This window comes from Emydura macquarii, unplaced genomic scaffold (assembly GCF_026122565.2).
Source record: "Emydura macquarii macquarii isolate MOO-44397 ecotype Brisbane River unplaced genomic scaffold, CSIRO-AGI_Emac_v2 contig_1043, whole genome shotgun sequence".
Classification (NCBI taxonomy): Eukaryota; Metazoa; Chordata; order Testudines; family Chelidae; genus Emydura; species Emydura macquarii.
Window position 1 is genome coordinate 12,896,361 of NW_027131180.1, and position 23,698 is coordinate 12,920,058.

The 23,698-nt window shown below is 37.8% G+C and overlaps 1 protein-coding gene across 4 annotated transcripts in view; it reads right to left on the minus strand.

Annotated features, from left to right (window-relative positions):
* The window catches only part of CASK (calcium/calmodulin dependent serine protein kinase), a 410,160-nt gene that overhangs the window by 72,026 nt on the left and 314,436 nt on the right, over positions 1-23,698 (minus strand). For all 4 annotated transcript variants that reach the window (XM_067545145.1, XM_067545148.1, XM_067545147.1 and 1 more), the window contains one exon: positions 2,584-2,661. In XM_067545145.1, coding sequence (XP_067401246.1) covers positions 2,584-2,661 — 78 coding nt within the window. The remainder of the gene's footprint in view (positions 1-2,583; positions 2,662-23,698) is intronic.

Sequence of the window (23,698 nt, forward strand, 5' to 3'; positions counted from 1 at the left end):
TCTTCTTTTGGTTTTTGTTACTGGATTGTAAGAACAGTAGCAGCGCTCCCATACTGCTCAATTGACATACTGCCTCATCTTAAAGCACTGACTGTGCAAATGCTCCCTGCTTGGCCTGATAAACATGTAAAGTGGGGAACAGAGTGCTGAGCAAACAGACACAGCAGTATGGAAAGCCTGTGGTTTTTTGTGAGGTGGGGAGAAACTGAATAGTGGAAACCCACTGTATTATTAATCTATCTATCCAGGTATGTATTTGGTCCCCACCAACACTGTATTTGAGCACCTCACAAACACTAATAGTTATTCTCACAATACCCCTGTGAGTTAGGGAATTATCATCTTCCCTATTATACAGGTTGGGAATCTTTCTGTGCCACAGAAAGATTAACTGGTTTGTCCAAGGTCATACAGGAAGACTGTGGCAAAGCCAGGAACTGAACCAAGATCCCAGTCCAGCATGTTAAGGGAGAAAGGATAGTCTTGAGAGTAAGAAAGTGAGATGGGACACAATCACTGTGGGGAGTTGTCTGCTTCTTGGTACCCGAGGAAGAAGAAAGAAAGAAAGAAAGAAAGAAAGAAAGAAATGACCCTCTCCTCCTTGCTCACAAAGGGACAGAAAAAGGGAAGGGAAACCATCCCTCTCAGCAACCAGAAGGAAAGAGCACTCTTCCTCCCAGCAGCTGCTGAAGGGAAGAGAGATGGTTTGGGAACAGAGAATGCAAGTGGAGATTCTCCAGCCGAGCAGATGGTGGGTGGGGTGCAGTGAGGTGTAGGGGAGAGAGGATTCTCCTTGCTAGCAACCAAGAAAGATGATGATGGAAGACTTCTTCTGCTACCATGTGTATCATGTTTGCAGCAGGCCACGAGGCAGCATGGCTGCATAAGGGTTGTGCCTTTGCTGGGTATGGACTTTTGTTTTTGCAAAACTGCGAGGTGGCGACCTTTATATCAGCAGATAATTAGGTGTGCTCAACAACTGTGTGTAAAGATCATACTATTTTGCTTTATTATTACATCAGTTTACTTAAATTATTTTCCTGAATGGGCACTCTCATCTATCTTTGAGCGACCGCTAGTAATTTCCCCAAACAGTCAGATTTTTGCAGAGCATACTTTATTGCCATCATTTATTAATGTCAGTGTAGGGACATTTTTGCCAAGCTGTATTGGTTTTGTAGGGAAATACTGAAAACCCAAATTAGGGTCACTAAAGGTATTTAAAAGCATTCAGTACAGAATGTGCTGCAGGGCTCTGAGGCATGTGTCAGTGGACCTGTCTGCTCCCTCTAACACAGGGAGAACTGCTGTGCCTGCTTTGTACTGTATGGCCGACTGCCCCTACGCTGGAGGGCTCTGTCCATACCCCCACAGGAAAAATGCTCACTTCTTCTCTACTACTGTAGGGAGGCTGAGTAATGTTCCTTACAGAGCTGGTAGTGGTTTCCCTTTGTGGGCTCTCCATCTCCTTTTCTCTCCATGCAGCTGCAAGCACAGGCTCCTCTGTGATGCTCCTGGCCTGTGGTGGCTGTGGGATCAGTTAACCTTCCAGATTTGGCTCTGCCATGCTGGTGCTTCTTGAGGCCAGGAACCAACAGCTCCCAATCTCCACCATAGTGTTCCAGAGAAGCGTGAATGTGACTGGATAAGAGTAACTTGATGGACTGATGTCCAGTTCTCTTAGACTGATGTGGGGAAGTGGGAGAAGGGATAGATTTGAATGGACACAGACACATATGGCGTCTTTCAAATGTCTCACCGGATAAAATTGTGAGGGCTGCTCAAAAGGTATTGCCAGGGTTGTTAAAGTCTGCCAATCTGGTCAAAAAGGCATGTTTCAATAAAAAGGAGTTAGGGAAACAGGAGAAAAACCTTCAGGGGAAATGTCAGTGTGACTTCAGTTATTATATATTGTGAGTAAAATGTCTGTGCTCATTTGATTTTTTAATATTACTGTAAGCAATGTTTTTCAGCCATCATATGCTAAACAAATACTACTTGTTTTTGATTGACACTATATATCACAATTTACCATTTGCCCTAAATTTAACAGGCATAAGAATTAAGTAGTTCTGTTTTATTGGTTTTGGCCATTTTGAGCCAGATGTCCTACTTCTCTGCATCTTATTTCCCCTTTCCTCCCCCCCCCCCCTTTTTTTTTTGGCATTAAACTAATTTTTTGTTGTAGATACAATAAAAAGCAAGCAAATCCTGATTAGATTAATAAACATTTCTAAAGAAAAATGTTATTTGGGAAATTATACAGGCTTCAAACTTTTGCTGCATGCAAACCTACTAAATATAAAATATATGCAAATGATCACACTTGCCCAAGGACAACACTCCTCTGTTTTTATATCCCAACTGACAAGTCAGAGGTTATATGAGGAGGCTGAATAATGCAAACATTCCTTACAGACAGTCTGGAAAATTATAAATTTATGCAGTATAACTAAGGGTAAAAATATTTTCACAGACAGTCAAATTTAGGTGTCAGACTAGAGCATCAGCATGATAATGATGAAAGAGTTTCACATTAAACAAACAAAATAAAAGTCTGAAATATATTTAAAAACCACTTACCTCTTTGGCTCTCTGTACAGCATCACTGGGAGGATTCCTGATTTGTGGTGAAGATTTTGTGTTAATTTTGTCATAAAGCTGAAATCAAAACAAAACAGAATACTGTAATTGCGTGCTACTTTGTTAGTGTTCATCATAATTGAATCCAACAGTTGATGTACAATAACATGGTTAACATTTCTATGTTAAACTACAAGCCTCACAGTGTTTTATGTGCAAGTTTAGCAAACTAACTTCTTTTTAAAAAATCCCAACATTTCCTGAGCTGAACACATTGCCATCTATTCAAAACGTACAGGATATCATGGGAAAGTTTAGAGGTTGTGGGATTTTGTGTGCTTCCCATGCATTTTCAATTGGAGACTCTGGGAACCACAACACTTGTGCAAATTTTTCTGTGAACTTTGAATAGGTGGCACTGCAACTCATGATACATGCTGTTAAAAATTTAAATTGATCTAGATTTCTCACTTCCTCCAACAAATCATGTGTCAACTACTCCAAACATTATACAAATTTAAACTAAAGTTCACTGCACGAGAGAATTCATCTCCAGACAGAAAAGCTTTTCAAAGGAATTGAGACAGAAACCTAAGACTTGGAAAAAGTGCAAAATTACTCCTTCCAGGAAGGAATGTTCAAACAAAGGATTATCCTCTTTACCAGGACTTTCTATCAAGAGCTTCAATACCAGCATGTTTAAATATGAAATCAAAGACCTTCATTTCTCATCTATTTTTGAAAATATTTCTGTATCTTAATTTTTTTTAAAAAGCCTAAAGACTAGACAAAAGCCTAAAAAGACAAAGACTAGAAAGAGTTGATTAGCTATGTTCAGCCCTCCCAAAATGTGCCTTGTTTAAGGGAATAATCACATATTTCAGAAATGAATAGGTCATATAATTAATTTCTTCAGTCAAAAGCATTCATTATATCATATTTGCTTTAAATACAGGCACAGGGATCTTTTCTGACTGAGAGCTAACTCCCAGCTCCATCAGATTATTCGTATAGAATGTGACTGTAAATAAAAACTATCCAAAATATTTTAACTCAATCTTTAATGAAAGTACCCTCTTATAAACACAGAAAATCTCTACATTCACAAACCTACAAAATACATGGAGTCATGGCATGGGTTTTGGATGCCAAACAAGTGCCCACAAAACAGTTATACTGCACAAACACATCATGTACTCTAGAAGGAGCTGGAAGCAACCCTATATTCAGGTTGCTTAAGAAAGGATTCTGCCGACCTTTTATTTGAGAAACTCTCCCACCTCTTGTTTTCAGCAAAGCTGTGATATTAGACAAGAGGAATCCCCCTGGGCTACAGAATTGCATTTTCTTTGTCCTAAAATTCCATTCAGTTATAAACTGCTAAAAATTGCCACTCTTTTTCTCTTATTGTGTTCCTCAAGAAAATTCTGGCAGCCTACCGAAATCACTGAACATTTGAACTCTGCGCTCACCCCACTGCCAAAGCAACAGGAGCAGCATGACCCCCAAACTTCACTGGGAACACGAGGGAGCTGCTGGAGAATGGGATGGGGGGGGGGGGGGAGAGGGAAGAGAAGAATGAGCGAGTCAGGCTGGGTCAGGCTCTCTCACACCCAGCAGATTTATCTCCTGCTGCCAGGTAATGTTAGACTTGTAGCTTGAACAGCAGCAGTTTGTGCTGCAATGCTGAAGGTTCAGGGTTCTGAATATGATGCTGATTCATGAACTGGGGAGTTGTTATAGTTGTACATAAAATAATTTGCTTTCACGTTTTTCTTAACACCCTCATTCTGGGAGTGGATGGGAAGTTACATATATGTATATATGTTAAAGAAAATGTTATTTAGGTTGCAAAATCATTGTGTATGCATTATGACAGACTCTGTAATTACATGATCACATACTCCATTCAGTGCACAGAATTGTTACATATGTCAGCAAAATTAAGGCGGCACAGCTTGGCAACCACATAAATCTGTCATTTCCTAATTTCCAAATGCTTGTCTGTGCAGCCTAAACAACAGTCTTTGAACAAGGATTGTGTAATTCCATATGGGTCACATACTTTAAAGAAAGTGTATTTGAGAAAGGTTTTAAAGGTGTTAAAAATGTCTGGGTGCTATTTTGCCCATACTTTTCCCCTTTGACTCTCAAGCTTTTTCTCCCTTAATATCATGAGTTTGCTGTACAGACATCTGAGTGAGAGAATAAAGATAAGTAATTTTTAGAGGTTTTAAAACTTAATATAACTTTTTTATAAATAAAAATGTCATGACTTAAAATTCTATTATCTGAGGTTTTCCAGGTCTAGAAACAAGTGCCATGTGCTCCACTGGAAAGCTAGGAATATTCCCTTTACAATGGGTATAAGGCTCCTGTTTCTAGCCTTAAAAATCATGTATTATCAGAATGTAAACCACCCACTCACCCAGGGGACTGAATATTGCCTGTCTTAGGCCTCTGGTCTATACAATTTTGAGGGGCAAGGGGGGAAATTGCATCTATGGGAGTAAAGGAGGAAGAATTTTCTGGCAGGTTGTTTAAAACAACTGTTTGGTTTGGAATGTTAGTATTAAAATAGATTATTGGGTAAAGTGCAGATGGAGCAGTTAAGGATGCATGATAAATTTAATTTACCACATGAATATCACTGTTACATATATTTATACAAACATTCACACATTCATACTGAATAAGACACATATATATGCAAGGAGTCAGGACAAGGAATAGTTATTAGATATTTCTCACAAGTATCTGAAAGCTGAATGTGTTGATAAAGTACTTTTTTTATTATGATCCAAATCATCTACCTCGTATTAAAGGTGTAGACTTTATCTACCATTATAGGAATGTGTTAGCTATCTCATGAGACCAGGAAGAGAACAGCAGGAGAGGAAGGGTCTGGGAGGGCATTAGGAAAACTTAGCAGAACGTTAAAATGAATCAAAATTGCATTAACTCTTTAGTAGCACCCTCCATGCGTAACATCCTTTTTAATTCAGGCCTTCTGGGCAGCTACCAGCTGCTGCTTCCACTGGCATCACACTGATAGTCTACGTGATGGGAGGTCCAGGAGCAAGCATGGATGCACAGGACCTATACACAAATCTGGCCTTCCGTGGATCCCTGGGATGAGATTCATCTGTAGTTTCAGGAAGTGGAACCTTTGGCTGCTCCATGGGGTAGGGATATAGTAGCGCTCTTGGGAACTGGAACAATATCAGCAAATCTTTCCTAGAGGATCCTCTGGGTATACTGCACCCAGAGCCCACCTTCCATTGGAGGGGCTGGTCTGTGGCTCTAGCAATTGCATTACTTTTCCCCGACTTTACAAAATCAGTGACGTGTTTTCCAAAAACTCTGTCGTGATGTCATGCATTATTGATCTTTCCAAAGTTTTTGGGATACAGTGTGTGTGACAGACAACATACAAAATAAAGTATTCCAAGAACACAAAAAACCAGCATGTGAAATTGGAAGTCCAGTAGCAAGGACTTTTAATAAATCTGTTTAATCAGGGCTGGTATCATATGACTGGAGAATAGCAAATGTAGTACCCATTTTCCCCCTTTCTTAAATATAATTTGGGCGACTACAGATCTTTTACTCTGTCTCAATAGTATGCAAGGTTTTAGAATAGATTCTGAAGAAAAGAATAATTAAGGACATGGAGGTAAACAGAAAATGGGATAAAATGCTACACGGGTTTATCCAATGTAGATTGTGCCAGACCAACCTGATCGATATCTTTCTTTAATAATGTAAATGATTCGCTAAACAAGGGAAATGCCACAGTTCTAATATACACAGTGAAGCATTTGATACAGTGTTACATGGGAAATTATTAGTTACGATGGAGAATATGGGGATTAGTACAAGAACTATAAGATTAGTAGGGAACTGGCCAAAAGGATAATGAATAGCGCTGAATGGGGAACCATTGGGCTAGAGGGAGGTTACTAATGGAGTTCCTCAGGGACCGGTCTTGGGGACCGCTCATTTAATATTTTCATTAGTGATTTTGACACAAAAAATATGAGCATGCTAATGAAATTTTCTGATGACACAAAGTTGGGAGGCATTATCAGTTTGGAGGAGGATCAGAATATCATACAGGAAAAGCTGGATGACCTTGAAGACTAGAGTAATACAAATGGGATGACATTTAATAGTACGAAGTGCAAGGTCATGCATTTAGGGACTAACAACAAGAATTTCTGCTGTAAGATGAGGGGGGCCGCTGCAGTTGGAAACAGCAGTAGAGGAGAGAGATGTGGTGTATTAGTCGATCACAAAGTGAGTATGAACCACTAGTGTGGATGACTGCAAAAACCAGAAGTGCTAGGATATATCAAATGAAGTATTTCCACTAGAGATAGGGAAGTATTATTAATGTCATTATACAAGACACCAGTAAAATGTTATCTGGAAGACTGTGGCTGATTCTGGTCACCCATGGTCAAGAAAGATGAATTCAAACAGAACAGAGGCAGAGACGGGCTACTAGAACGATCAGGGGAGTAGAGGACCTATCTTATGAAAGGAGATTGAAAGAGATTGGCTTGTTTAGCCAAGCAAAATGAAAGCCAAGAGGGGATCTGATTGCTCTCTACAAACACATCAGGGGGTAAACTTAAGGGAGGGAGAAGAGCTATTTAAGCTAAAGGACAATGTTGGTGCAAGAACAAATGGGTATAAACTTGCCAGGAATAAATTTAGTTTGGAAATTAGAAGACAGTTTCTAAACATCAGAGGAGTGGGTTCCGAACCAGCCTTCCAGTAAGAGTCCTGGGGGCAAAAAACCTAACTGGTTTTAAGATGGAGCTTGGTAAGTTTATAAAAGAGATCATATGACCTGTTTGCCTGTGATAGCAGGAGACTGGACTCAGTGACCCAGGAAGTCCCTTCAAGTCTATGTTCTCAGTTATACTCATTAAAGATTTGCACAACTGAGTATATTTACATTTTGAGGGTAGTACAACTTGATAAGACCTGGTTGTTTTTCAATGTATGTGTACATTAACATATGCATAACAATATACATTTAACAGTATAAGCCAACCACCTATCACCCAACTTCAACTGTCCTTATACTTTTAAAATGTATCTCCAGTGAAGATTAAAATAACTATTAGATATTTATGCAAGAGATTAGTAGAGGATGTGTTCCTGTTTTAGTTGCACTAAAAGATTTGATTATAAAGCCACAGCAAAATTAAGAGCACATAACAATATACATCTTTAAAAATATGAAATGAAGAAGCATTGGAGATATACATCTTTAAAATATGAAATGAAGGAGCACTGAAGAAGTGAAAGGATGCTATTTTGTTTCACAATAATCCCAACAGAGGAAGGCGGCTGCTTTCTTTTCACGCTTTTTTTCCTGTTGTGATGAAATCCTCTTCACTTACATAAAGCCTGAACAGTGAAATGTTATAAGGGTGTGAGAGATTTATCAAATTCACACCCAAACCATGGGTAGGGTGGCAGGCCTGCAACAAAGCCATGGCAGCTAATATTCTATCTACCTTATCACCTGGAACAAGATCTGCATGCAGCACCTTCATGACATTTGCACTTGCTGTTGGATGAAGTGGATCAGCATGTATGTTGATTTCATGGCTCCTCCTCTGGCCTACCCCTACAATGACCTCCATTGACCACAACAGGCTGGCCAACATGGGTCTGGTGTGGTGATAAACTTTCATGGTATGTAGCGTGCAATAATGCAGATAGCCTGGCACTTTCACCCATGATGCACATAGCAATTTAGATACACTTTATTGCATTTCATTGTTGTAGGTTTTATTAATATAATTTTTGAAAATTAAAATTGTAATAGTTTAATCACAATGTAAGCATCACTATGTTGTTTTTATTCCTTAATTTTTAATTTTTTTTTTTTACATATGGTCTTTCCTTTTACATATTACATTACACATGCAAACAAATGTATGCACGTACACACTTCTTCCACTTTCATCTGTTAATTTTAGGACATGAAAAAAAGTAACAGATTGATTCTAAAGGCGGTCTCTGAATCCGTGGCAACGCAAATTCAGGTATTTGGAGGGTGGAATCAAGTCCTTTATTTGTTTCAGCTCTCTGACTTCCAACTCTAGTAGACAGACTGCTAGATCTGGGCAGAAGTTTGTTGCATTTATATAATTACGTGTGGTCAGAAAAACACATTAAGCCTCATTAACAATAACTTTTCCAAACTGGCCACAGAAATGGGTGAGAAGCTTTCAACCAGAACAGAACATGAGTCTGGAAGAGACAGCAGGACTGATAGTATGCATTAAAGCAGCAGGAGCTGAAGCGCATTAAAGTAGTACCCCATCCATACAGGAAGATATTTCCCAAGACGCTTCCCACTACTGCATAAGGAAATGAGTAGATTTTTATACCCCTCTTATGCAGAGGTAATCAGAGTGATGCATTGCAGTAGCTTCTGCTTTACAGTCCATTATTTTCTAGCACGCACAAGTTTAGCAAGTATTTGTTGAAGTACCAGTAACAGTTAACCTGCAATAATATTTCAATAGTAACGGTGAGCACTGAGTATTACAATGCAGATGAACTTTTAATGATACTTTGCAAATCTGTTTACAAAAGTATGAGTAAGTGTAATTAACTGTGAATCAGTCTGTTCCACCATCCACTTCAACTGTGGATGTTCTCTCATTAGCTCTTCACAGAAACATTGGCTTCCCGAGGCAGTGGCCACTTAAAATCCACTTTACAAATGTATGATCCAATAATCGGCCTTCAAAGGTATGTGGGCAAATGATCTCATGTATACTCATGAACAAGGATATTAGTTTCCTGGAATTAAAAATTAAGTAAATTCCGCTCACATGAACAGTTTTATCCTTTGCAAACTGTACAAGAAAATCTCTGTAGAGTACTTTGGTAACACCTTCTAAATGAACAGTAAACATTAATAACCACTTCTTGGTTTACTCACACTGGCACAGAAAAGACTGTTTGCAGCTGTGCTACAGGGGACTCTTCCCCAGGGGAAGGCAGATGTTTGCACCACCACCTTCTCTTGGGGGTTCTGCAATGGAACAACAGTTTCAAACTTTGCCTGGGGCACCATAGGATCATCACCACAGGAGGCTCCCTAGGGAATGTACTGAACCAGTGCATACTTTGCTACCATGATCATGCCCCCTTCTTCAGCCAGTGCCACCTCCACATCTGAGGTGTGCTAATCAGGTCTGGGCTCCCAGAAAAGTAGGAGTCATGGGTGCCCTTCCAGTGTGCTTTCTATCATGGGAGCCTTTTGTTCTGGAATCGGCCAGTGAATTTTTGTACTATTGTTTCACCAATTTTACTTAACTCTAGGGAGGATATTTAACAAAACCGCTGTATTCTGAACACTTCAAGACCTAACTGCAAATAACATTTCAGCATCAGGCTTTTAAAAACATCTTCAAGACTTAAAAGATGCATGAAGCTTAAAACCTAAAGTCATTTAAACAAGCCAGGTCAGGCACTGCATTTCTATATTACTGCATGCCTCATGGACGTCTCAGTTTGCTGAAGCACCTCCTTGGCAATGTTCAATCTAGCAAACTCTCTTTAGCCTTGATTTTTCCCTGTTAGTTTCCGATTTGGATGATTATCATTTGTTAGTTACTAACAAACATTAAGAGCATCTATTTCTTGCCCCCATCTACTATAAACTGTTTTTCTTTCAAATTTATATTAAATGTGATTATATTTACTATGATATATTTTCTAACACGCACACACACTTTCAAAACACATTCCACTCCTTCAAAATGGTGTACTCATTTTATATGCAATACTCAATTCCTGCTACACACAATCTTCTTTGCCTTATTTTATATACCATACACTGACAACTTAACACATCTTGAAGTTGCAAAGGACTCCTTTTTCTCTTGGTAAAAAAGTATCAACACTCTCCACCTTTCAACTCTAGCCAACCTAAGTGGTCATGAATATGCAACTGAACCCAAAGTAGTTCTTTCTTATGGAGAAAGAGGTGTACCTTTCAACTGTGATGACGGTCCCATTTACCCAGTTTTTAAAGCTTAGCCAAAAATAAACAGTATATATTTTGTCTTATTTTTCCTTGTATAAAATACAGGATCACAGAAGGCCACAAAACAAATTGCACTAACAATAGTTAAATTCTGCTAAAGCAGTAGCAAACCCTCTTTCACTGGGTCATATTAATGTCAGTTACTGATCATAGCCACAAATTTAAAGGAATAGTATTGTTCTGTAATAGAACAAGATATTAATTTTACCATGCAAGTAGAGGGCACAAGTAAATTTCAAAGTATAGGGTATTACTTAATACCTAAGGCATGCTACAAATCCTGAAAGTCCAAATTGAGATTAACATTTAATTCTGAGAAATCCTAGAAAGCACAAAGACACAAATAAATAAAACTATTCTGTATGCAAAATGTGATTAAAGTGAAACTGTCTGATCACATTTAGCCCCAAATTTAAGTTTTGTGAACATTAGTATATTTATAATTTATATTGTGTAAGTGGCCTAAAGGCTCCAAGACAGGTTAGGGCTGATCTGGGTGCTGTACAAAATATGCAACGGGCTTTTATAAAATTAACACGAATAGAAAATGTTTCCATGAAATTATTCCAGAGGAGTAGCCGTGTTAGTGTATACAGCAAAAATAGAAATCAGATAGGAGGTATATATATACACATCTAAGGGTAAGGAAAAACAATGCGGAAGTTAGGTATGAGCAAAGTCCATTCAGTTAGAGTAGTTGAGATCTATTCACAATCATTGATTAGGAGGTGAGAATGTGTGAACAGCGACAATTACTTCTTGTAATGAGATAACCATTCCAAGTTCCTATTTAGACCCAGTTTAATTGTGTCAGGTTTGCATACAGGTTCCAGCTCTGCAGTTTCTCTTTGAAGTCTGATGGAATGGTTATCTCATTGCAAGAAGTAACTGTTGCTGTTCACACATTCTCACCTCCTAATCTATGGTTGTGAATAGGCCTCAACTACTCTAACTGAATGGACTTCCCTTATACCTAACTTCCCCATTGTTGTTCCTTACTCTTAGATGTATATATATATACCTATTTGATTTCTATTCCTTACATCTGACGAAGTGGGTTACAGCCCACGAAAGCTTATGCCTGAAGAAATTAAATTTGTTAGTCTTTAAAGTGCTACAAGACTCTCGCTTTTTCATGAAATTATTGTTCATTAGAATTTGAATAGAGAAATTCGTTTAAAAAGAGAGAATAACTAAATCACTGCAGTATTTTGAAGGTGCATGAAAACCTGATCATAAATAAAAGTATTTTATTTATGGTTACCAAGGGAAATGCAAAAAGCAAACCTAGTAGCTGTATTATTATTATTATTTAAACTAATTTCCATACAACCAGTGAGGAGAGATGCATAGCAGCATCCTATTTCTGCCCACACACCTCTCTCACTCTTGTTCCTCTGGATATACCCAGATCACAAAGACAGGCCTCTGCAGATTGAAGGGGAAGAATGTGCCATGAACACATGCAAGCCCTCTCCCCCCTTCCACACAAAATTGGGGAGATTCACAGGCGGGTCTTCAGAGTGTGGATCTTGGGGCATGATCTGGCCCATGATTTTGATAATGTCCCTGAAACAAAGCGTGATTGTACATTTCCCCAATCTCCTTCATCTAAAAGCCTTTGCAAGAGAAAAATCATGTGAACCCAGAAGATTCCAAAACAACAATAAGGCTGACACTTTTTCTCTGAAAGGCTGAGTAAAACCCCTTCAGCTGTTTTGGAGTTTACTGAAGATGACTATCTCCTCTCTCCCTGACCTCTGATATCAATTTCGCTATTTTAAGAACTGCATGTTTATTTAAAGAAGGCTACAGCAAAAATGGCTGAAGACTGACATTTCCTATAGGCATAGTCCCCATTGAGGAATATTGCCTTTACTTGGTTTGAAAAAAAAAAATCTGTTTTAATTTAGCAATAGATACTGGTTTGACCATTTGAAAACTGCATACCGATCACAGGCAGTAGGAGATATTCTTATCGCCCATATGCACATACTATTCACTAAGAAATGAGGTTTTGCCACTCTTCACATTTAATACTTTACTGCAGGTACTACACCATGTCAGTAAGGTGACAGAAGCATGCTCCAGTTTATTCTTCTTCGTTCAATGAACTTACAAGTTCCACTGGTGGAAGTCAGCAGAAACTGAAAGGTACATTAGCTGATTTACCTTATTTACTTCTTTCTCCAAACAACCTATAGTTAAAAATCATAGGAAATTAAGTGCAAAAAACCTAGAAATAATGTAATATTATAGCCATATGACCAACCATTAATAAGTCAGGACATTTCAAAAATAAACGTAATGTTAACTCAGCCAAATTGCACTTTTTCTACTCTTTTTTCCCCCTGATTAAATGGTAAGAATGCATTACTCAGTTATAAAATATACTGTCTACATCACATAATGCAGAATGCACAGTATGGTTGTTTTAAAATGCCACAGCAATTGCGACCTTTGGAATTTCCTAGATTTTGAGTTCCTGACCTCACAATCTTAACATTTAACCATGGTTTTCTGCATTTATTGTACAGAAAAACAGAATATAGAGGATTAATGAATAGCCCCCCAAAAACTAACAGTTGCAATCCATGCATAAGCAAAAAGCAGGTATATAAACACAAAATTGTCATGATAGCAAGTTAACGGAAGCGTGCTATTTCTTAAAAAGGCAAGAATTATTTTAACAAACTATGCCTCTTGGTGAACACAAATACTGTGACAAGGATACCCACAACAAATTAACCTGTCCACGTCAGATGACTAACTGTGTCTCCCAGAAATCAAAGCTTCTGACTGCTTGTCTGTGTAAAAGGATCTTGCATCTTGGGGAGATTTAAAAATCCAGGACACACTGGCCCAATGCACTTTCAAGCAAACAGTCTGAATTGGAAAGTTTGTTGTTTTATCCTATCACTTCAGATTTGCCAAGATTCCTTTAACCAGTACTCCTTGCCCTACATAAAAGTTGGCATGTCATCTGGAATTTTTTTTTTTTTTTAGTATCTTGAAAAAATTAAGTTCACCACAGAATATCTGAATTTAGACTCACTGGCTGGTCTAATCTATAAAGGAGTCATTCACAAGGGCAGATTAGGCAGTGGAATCATTAACTATTTTTTCAGTCTAGAACCTGGAAGTTACAGTGATTGACCTGGAGAAGGTTTCCCTAGACTTGAAGCAATAGCAATCATGATGATGAAGGAAAATAAAAATCTGCTAACAAGAACAGAAGTTGTTTAAGAAATATTAGACTGAGTATCCCAGAAGGAATTCAATTAGAGATAACCAAAACATGTCAGTATTGCCAACCCCAAGTTTTAACAAAATAATGAGTTGTTTTAAAAATACATATATTTTGAGTTCTTTTTGTTTGTTTTCTGGTTTCTGGGCTTTAGGATACCCTTGGGTCACATTACCAAGCTTTTCTCTACAACCACGAAGGCTAGACAATACCCCCCACCCATCTCTCTGTTGTTTTTTTTTTTAAACATGAAAGCTGAGATCCTCACTTAATCATTTGTCTCCAGGAGCTGGGACTTTAAGAAAACCCCCAAATATTGTGAGACCCGTAAGATGACTTACTGAGTGAAACAAGATCCCACCACAAGTGGCATTACCACAGGAGTTGCCAAATTAAAGAACCAGTTATCTCATGTCTAGTTCTGGTTACTGGAAGGATAATTAATTATATTAATAAATAATATTAAATGAGATTTTGACATAACAGAATTGTGGTGGACAGTTCTCGTGGGCAGTTTTGGATACTGAAATGCTGCCATTTCTAGAACTAGAAGACTGAAGTTTGAAGTAGCAATCTTGGATTTAGGGTTTTTTTTTCTTGTGACATTATATAGCAGATAAATCTGCTGAAACATCTGACTGTTTTGATAAGAATTATAGCTATTGGCCAAATTCTATTATCTGTTATACTTGAGTAACTCATTGGAATTACTCTGCAGTTACATAGGCAAAACTAAGAGCATAATTTAACCATATATTCATAAAAATTGGTCATGTTTGTCCTTTGATCCAGAATGGGTGCAGTGTCCAACCATATCTGTGTATGCTCCAATAAGGTATATATTAACTACAGACAAAAACTAAATCCTTTATAAATTATATGTAACTACATACTAAATATTAAAATAATAATACACAATATACAATACTTTGAAGGTCATTTCACAGTTTAGAGCTTGTACAATGAGGCTTCTCTAGCTAGCAAGACTAATTTTAATAAAAGGGACTGAAAATACCAACTGAAATCAAATCCATGCTTCAGGACATAAATATCCTTATGAAAAAAATTTAAATGGAAAAGAGCAATGAGAAAGTCATCAACTGGAGAACTTCATAGAGAAGCCAATTCTCTATGTAGCATTTAAATTAAGTAACCAAAATGGAGAACTGAACATTTTCTTTTAAAATTATTAGGGCACTGAAATTACTTTCACATAAACAACTTGTTTTCTCATGTTTTTCAAAGTTCAAACTAGTAATACTAGTTTAATATTTTGTCTACAAGTTGCCAGAACTTTCACAACTATGTACAGTGTTACAATACTAAAAGAATTGTGATTTAATTCATAGAAGCAAGGTTTTAATAATATTACTTTACAACTGTCTTTCTCCTTGTGTGTTTTTATTCTTTGTTTTCATATTATTTTGAAGAAATAATAAAGAAAAAATTAAACATCTTTATGTAGGAATGGGGGAAAACTTCTTTTTCCAACGCCCGCTGAAAATTTTTACCTCCGAGAATTTGGAGCATTGAGATGACAGCAGACAATATCTTTTGATCAGCAGTATCACAAACCTCTCAGAAGATCCAGGATCCATCTCATAGGATGAACAGTGAGAAATATCTTTAAGCTGCACTTGGATCACATTCTGAAATCACAATTACATTTCTGGAACATCCTAACTGACTTATAAAAATCTTCCATGACCAACTTCCTGATGCCAAGAAACCTGAGACCTGGTGGGATTACAAAAAAATACTTATCTAATCTATTTAGGCAAAAGTAGAAAAAGAATGATTCCACTTTCTTTGGTTGGAGAAGAAATTAATATAATACTAGTAAAACACACCTAAAGGCACCTCTTATACATACAATGGGGACTGATGAAAACTCCCCCCTCACCCCCAGACATACATTGTCCAGCCACCCTGGAAGAAAAGACAGGAGACACTGGATGTGGTTTAATCCACAACGATATTAATTTAAAAGATCTGGGGTTACCCGCCACTAAATTGCACAATGCAGGTCATGATCATTCCTACATAAACCCCAACCTGATCCCAGCCATCCCCTTGCTGGGACCTTGCCACCCTCCCCATCTTTGAGGTTTAAGTGGGCTTCAAAAGACAGGAGTTGGCTCCCCCTGTACCAGATTCAGAAGCTCTGAACCCTTCTTTCCTTCCTGCAGCTCCCTTAAGGGATGATTTCCTTTCCAGTATATTTTATCCAGTGATTGTACCCTTCCATAACAAGTACATGCACTAGAAATCTGCTACTAATTTTTCATACTAAGTTGTGACATTATAATCTTATCATCCTGTGGGTTTTTCCATCTTCCCCACATCACCTTGGCCAATCTGGCAGTGAAGAAAAAAAGGGGCGACTAGCGTAATACCCACAGCAAGTCAAAGGAATCCAGTCTTTTTTCAGATTTCATGGGTGGAAGGGTGAGTGCTGCCAGTTCGATGCTGATTAAAGAGAGCTTCTCTGGGAGTGCATGAGATATAAAGACCTGCCCCTTTCTTCCCGTCAGCAGGAAGGGCAGTGCCACAGCCCTCCCGCAACCTGGTCCAGCCAGCCACTTCCTGCTCCTACCCACTTTGTCCAGGTGAATTTTCCCCTTCCTCCCCCTCTGCTACCAGTTGCACAGAGAGCCCTTAGAGGCAACAACCTCTCTTATTCTGGCCAGCTGGACAATGAAAATCAGCATATGATGCGGTGAGCAGATCGTAACGGGATACAGTACCAGGGAAGTTTCAGATATAATATGTTTGTGGGTGGATGGGGATTTTCATCAGTCCTCTTTGTTCATCTCCACAACACAACCTGCCAACTGAAGGCTATTTGTTGTTTTTAAATTTAGCAGAATGCTGCTATGACAGTGAGGACTGCTATCAAGATATTTTATCCAGTTGCAGTGCCTGTCCACCCCTAGTAAGAGGATTCTGCGTGGCCACATTAAAAACACAATAAAGTATGGAAAATCTAATGGGAAGTGGAAAAGTTGAATTCTGTATCATGTTTTAATTAATCCAAACAATGAGCTTCTGCAGTTTGAGAATTGGAATTCATTATTTTTTATTTGATCATCTCCCTCTTCTGGTCAAGAACTGTGAACTTCAGCCTCCTGGCTGCTTCCTTGGAGATTTATGTCTTCAGAGAAGTGCCTCCTCCAGGGTAACTAATCCTGAGGTTGGACACACTAATCACGAGTCACAGTAACAGACAGCTGAGACTTTATTCTCAGCCTTTGCTCAAAGGCAATTACTCCCTTTAAACCAGTCTTTCGTCTCACTCTCACTGAGGAGTGCACCTGCCTGTTCTATCATTTCAGCAGCAGTGCTCTCACACTCCCATTCTGGTATGACCGTGTGCTGCACGCTACAACCCCACCATGGATTAAAGTTAGGCATTTTCAGAACTCTACCGTCTGCTCCTCTAGACAGATGGGTAAGGGCCAACGCCTCCCCAGGAGTTTTGCACTTTTTCTCTATAGTGCATATGTCAATTTGGGATGGAGAGCAAACCTTATATTCATATCCCTTGCATAGGGAAGTATTGTGTTATTGCTATACCACAAAGCTGGTCAGAAACAAGGGATTTAATAGAGAAAAGATACTTTGACTGGAAATATTGGATTTCTTCTGAAGTGAAAACATACATTTTACTCTGCACATGTGAAATCTTCTGCAAGAGACTCAACTCATGGTTAAAAAACGTTGTTGGCTCTTGACATAAATTAATATAAGGTTATTAATCCCTGTCCCAAAGCATCACAACCATCTCCCAGATGATCCAGCTGGGATGAGCAGTGAGAAATCTCTTTTAGCTGCACTTGGATCACATTCTGAATCAATTGTATATTTTAAATTCGTACAAAGGCTTTTTCAACTGAGAGAGAGAAAGGTAAAGGCAAGATTTCCATTTTGAAAACAGATGTAAGGAGAATTGTTTAAAACAGTATGAAATTCAGCAGAGACCACATACATCAAGGGTGGCAGCAGATTTACAAATGTGTGCAATTTAAAATGCATATATTATTTGCAAATGTGTTGGAGCTTTTTCTGTATGAGAACTGGGAAACTAAATTTGACATACGTTTTACATTTTAATTGGGTAATGAATTGTTAAACTGTTATACAATATACAGGAGAATTGCAAAGTAACATAAATGACACAATGCATTTAAAAAAAAAAAATCAGATTTCTATACAACTCCACCACCACATTCCCCTAGTGATCTGATGTAACTCTGTTACACACATCTACATTATCTTTTATGTAAGAAAAACTCCTCCGATAGCATACACAATTCCACAAATTCATCATCAATCTTGTAAATTAGATGCACACAAGATGGAATTCCTGCTATTTCAACATACCCATATTTCACAGGTGGAATGCATATACTCTTCCACTTTTTGAGGACTTTCTCTCTGCACAGACAAGGCCAACTACAATTTATTTTTATTTATTTGTACTCCCATATATTTGAAATGTGCTACTTTTAAAACAAAACAATTAATTTGTTAAATGAATTCTTGTCTCAGAAATAGCAGAGGCAGAGGTATTGTTTATGTATTCAACTACAACTGTTTGTGTAAGAGAAAATGGCTCATTGTTAATTAAACTGACTAAGGAGTTTAAACTTCCATTCTACACCTCTCCCCCTTTTCAGTTGCTCATAACCTTTTCAAACAAATTCCTTTGGAGTTGAAACCTGAAACATTCCATAGGTTGGTCTCAGTCCAAAGGTGAACTTTTTTGGAGAGAGGAAGCTTAAGCAAACTGACCAAAAATTGATTATCTTCTTATAACCCCCTCAAAAAACAAACAAAACAAAACAAAACCCACAGTTGCTCTGGCATCTCTCTCGGCCATGTTACACATATGTAGGGTATTCTATTCCTCTTTCCCTCAGGTATAAAGTTTAATTTATTAATGTGCTATTAGTGTATATCCTTGAACATGACTTTGCAACCTTCCTTTTACATCCTTCACCTTGCATTCCTGCCACATTTTGTACATTGAAACATCCCACAAATACACCAAATTCTCTCAAATTCCTTCTAGGTAGGTGTGATGGTGATCTAAGGAATAAAAAACAGCGTGGGCTCAGCCAGACCCACCCAGCCGCATCTGCTAGGCATGCCCACGTTGGAGGCTGGGCTCTAAAGGGAGCAGGTCAGCTCAGTCTAGGAGGACAGAGCAGGGGAACAGATGTGTGCTGCAAGTTCCTGCAGAGAAACTGACAGGGCTCCATAAGGCCAAGACCAGGCCCCATTGGCAAGCCACTATAGGCCCTTCAGCCCATGGAGGCCAGGAATCATTATTCTATCAGCTGTGGCTGATAGAGGAAGACCCTCTGGAGCATGATCAGAAAGGACGCCAGGGGGAATGCAGAAGGAGACCAGTGTCGTGGATGGAGGAATTGAAGCTGGGAGTAGGAAGTGGCCCAGGGAACAGGTGTAAGGGTGCCACATATTTGAGCAGTTATTCACAGGGTCTTGGGTTGGGACCTGGTGGAGCAGGGAGGGCCCAGGTTCTCTACACGTGGCCACTGACTCTCACACTGGGAGTTATAGACCAGATCACTGTGACTAGGCAGTGCTGCCAAGTTTGGACTTTAACCCTCCAAAATATATGGAGGAGGGGGTAGCAAGCCAGCTTATAAAATTCATTACTTTAAATGGCTTTCTTTCCCTGGTAAATATGAATCCTTAATCTCCAGAGCAGAGAAGCTTGTGTCTCTCACCAACAGAAGTTGGTCCAATAAAAGATATTACCCCATCCACTTTGTCACTCTAAAACATAATGATAACATATAATGGACACAGGGAGAGAGGACATCAGTCCAGGGGGGAAAGGTTAAATAAAATAAAGCTAGTTTTGTTTTAAATATGTATTTTATTAAGTTAGATTTTATTAGGTCACTGCCTAGATTTTATGTTGATAAATGCTTTAGAAATATCAACAGATTAGAAAGAAAGAGTCCTTATAAATAAAAGAAGTCCTTATAAATAAAAGCAGCAATAGCGGAATTTTACTTTTTGACCCAGAATTCTGCATTGACATCATTCTTGGGAGGTGATCTAGACACAAATTATTTAAAAAAAAAAACCCTGGATTTTTAACCATCAAAAAAAGCTGGGAGGGTAGAAGCTGAAATTCAGAGAGCTGAAAGAAGTTGAAAATGAAGACATTTTAAAGAATTATGTTCAGTTGGGGGAAAAGTCTGTAAATATGGTCTTTACTTCTTCTTTTCCTCCATATGGAGTCATTTGCTCCCCTTCTTCAGACCCCATTTCAATGTTATACTCCTACCCTCCAGATAAAAACTTGCATTGTGGTGATCATCCAGTCATGCCTGAGGAAGCCTTCAAGCAACTCCTGTCAACACTCCTGAAGTAGCTGAAGGAGTAACCCCCACAATGTGAGATACAGGCCCTCCTCCTCTCCCTGGAGCTGGGAATGAAAGACACAGATTAAGCTGCCCAAACAGCTGTGCTGTCCTGCCAGTAGATCACATTTTGTTTTTGCTTTTAAACACACAAATATTTTCTATTTCCTTTCACCTATGAACCTACAAATTAATGAAAGGATAAATCAAAGGAAAAAATGTGTGTATGCGTGTACATGTGCTCCAGACGTGGTTTCACAAGTGCCACTTAATACAAGTGCTCTTGTGCCTGAATTACACAAAAAGAGTGTATTAATGGCCCACTAAAACATGCCCTGTTTATGACATATAACAGGTACAAAATTCAAAGTGGTGAAAACAAATGCTGAACTAATGACCTTGAACCAAACAAAGTGATTACATGGAGAATAACAGTGCCGTTCCAATTCAGAATTAGCTACAAAACACACAAAAATGAGATCAAGTTAATAAGAACAGATCCAAACATTACCATGGAAGGTTAATCAGAATATACCAGTTTATATTTTCAGTATTGTTCAGGACATCCTCCAGTAAAATGGTAATGAGGGAGTTTCTCTCTCTATTTCTTTTAAACTCAAGGATGAACACCAAAAAAGTCCTCTCTGGAAACAAAAATCTGATTGCTGCCACCTTATTTCTCACCAAAATGCACGATTTGGTTATATAGTATGCTCTGTTATGTAATAGTCTTGGTGATAAACAAAGGCAGGATTAAAAGCATTTTCAAACACAGAAATACAATATAAAATAGGGATGATGAAAGCTAAATGACTACTGTTTTTGGAAGAGACTTCCAATTTTTTAGTGCTAACATCAGTGAGTTTCGGGAAAAATAAACAAACAACAAAACCCAACAGTAAAAGACCAAACAGTCTTCAAAAGTATACATTTATTAGGGGAACTCCATAAACATGCAGTGTTAGTTTTCCTTTGAAATATTACCATTAACAACATAGGATAAGAGATACAGGACAAGAACCCTTAAAATCAGTGTACTTTGTATATATGCATTATTTATATTTATAAATGAAAAAACTCTGAAAGCAATAAAATGGCTATGACTTACAGACAGAAATCTAGTACACGCGATACTCAGAAACATTGCAATATGTATATCAAGGCTATTCAATCTCTCACAAACTAGTTTTTTATGTGATATACTATAAAATAGGTTAATAAAGTTCCTCCGAAGTTTATAACAATTTTTTCTATCACAGATAAAGTACAGAAACATAACACCACTTACCTTAAAATTTGCAGATATAACACGAACTTCTTAGGTTAGTAGTTAATAAGTCTGCCTAGCGCTATCTGGCTTAGGATACACAGACAGACACACAGACAAAGCTAGCAGCACAAACTGGCCCCAGACACACAAAAGCTGATATTGTTCTCCTGCTGAGTGAAAATTTCACTTGTAAATTGAATGACATCTGTACTCAGAATCACCCATAGAAGCTGTCCCTGAGAGGTGACCAAACTACTTGACTCAACAAGATCCACATTTCACTTGTATTGTTCAATGCAGGCAGCTGTGTAATGGCAGATTCTGGTTTTATCTTCTAGCAAACCTGGCTTCCTTTCAGCTAGCCATATAGATGAAACATATTCTGTTAAGATCTTCCCTAGGCAAGCTGTCATGCCCAAGGTATCCTTAAAAACAATTATTAGGGTAAAATCTGTGTCACACTGATGTAAAATATAGCCATGCATGAATGTCTCCAAAATCAGTAACCACACTACATTCATGCTGTGTCAATACTGCTGACATAAGAACAATATGCAATGCTTTGCAGTATCTACCTCATAAAAGTCAATAAAATACTTTAATCAACTTATTTGATAAGGTATCTAAAATCTGTGAGTAGGAATAAAAACCTGTTTCACTACATTTAATTGTGCTCTGCTTTTTCATTAAATAACTTGTCTTCTTTACTTATCTTTGTTACTTTAAAAAAAAATGCTACATTCATTATGACCAAAACTGAGTATCAGAACAATACAGTTCATAAAGATTTATATAGGCATAAAAATAGGAATATCTTCTTGAGTCAGATGCAAGAACATGCTGCATGATTCATTAGAATTTTTAACATCACATTTCCAAAAGAGAGAGAGGATGTGTTTCTTTGTGAAGTACAACTGACACTGTCCAAGCTAAAACTACTCTTAATCTCTTAAAAAATTAAGTATTAAATTTGATTGTATTGTTTGAAATAGGATTGTTTGGTACTTGTGAGTTTCCTAAAATGGAGGTTTCCCTCTCTTTATTGTGAAAACATCTAATACTTTTGTAATGAATCATCTGGGTTTTTTTTGAAGTATCAAAGTATTTCAGAAGAAATTAATTTTAATTCTGTATGACTATTGACAACCACACAATGGAACTATTCTGAAAGCCCATTCCAAGAGATGCACGAGTGTCTTGCAGAACTGGGCCCAAAATGAGGGAAGAATCCTGATCTTTACATAAGGAGACGACAACTGTTCCCTAGCAGGGACAAAAAACAAATTAAAAATACATCCGGTAGCTTTCCTGTTTTACACTTGTAATATACTATCCACAGGAAACAAGAGCTGAATTAAACACTTTCTGACATGCATCTAAACAGGTCACTACAAAAAAAAAAATCTTAAGAATAATTTTTTTCTCAGAACTGTATACACAAACTTATACACAAAAACTTAACTAGAATAGTGGACTAGTGGCATAGCAAATGTTCCACATGCCAGTTGTTTGAATTTGATATTTTAGCTCACAAATGTAATATCCATGTCTGAGAGATTCACAGATATTTACTTAGCAATTAGGGCTTCTGTTTATACCATAACATTCTAGTCTATTGTTTATATTCTGAACTTAGAAAACTTTTGGAGAAAAAGTAATATTAAAAACATACACAAATAATAAGCAAATTAGACTTGGTGATCTTTAAAGAGTAGGTGATCCAACAAAAACTAGGTACAGTATACAATTTCAGTTCTAGGAAAAATATGAACACAATCAAAAGGCTAGAGTTATAGTTCAGACAAAATATATCCTATAAATTAACAGGAATAAAAAGGCTTTTTGTTTCTGAACTACTTCACCACTGGAATAAATCTAAACAAATGAGTTTCTTAACACTGCAAGAGCTTTTTCTTAATTTAGCTTTTTAAATAGACAGCTAATCAGTGGAATAGCAGAAAACCCACTTTTCTACTGCCCCACCTGCATGAGTAACTTTATAAAGAAAGAACCCCCTGCTGATGTGTGATCTTTATTATCTGAAAAACTAAGAGAGAAGAGAGAACTTTAATTTCTTTTGTATAGAGATCCTCCCTCTCTTTTTGCCTCGA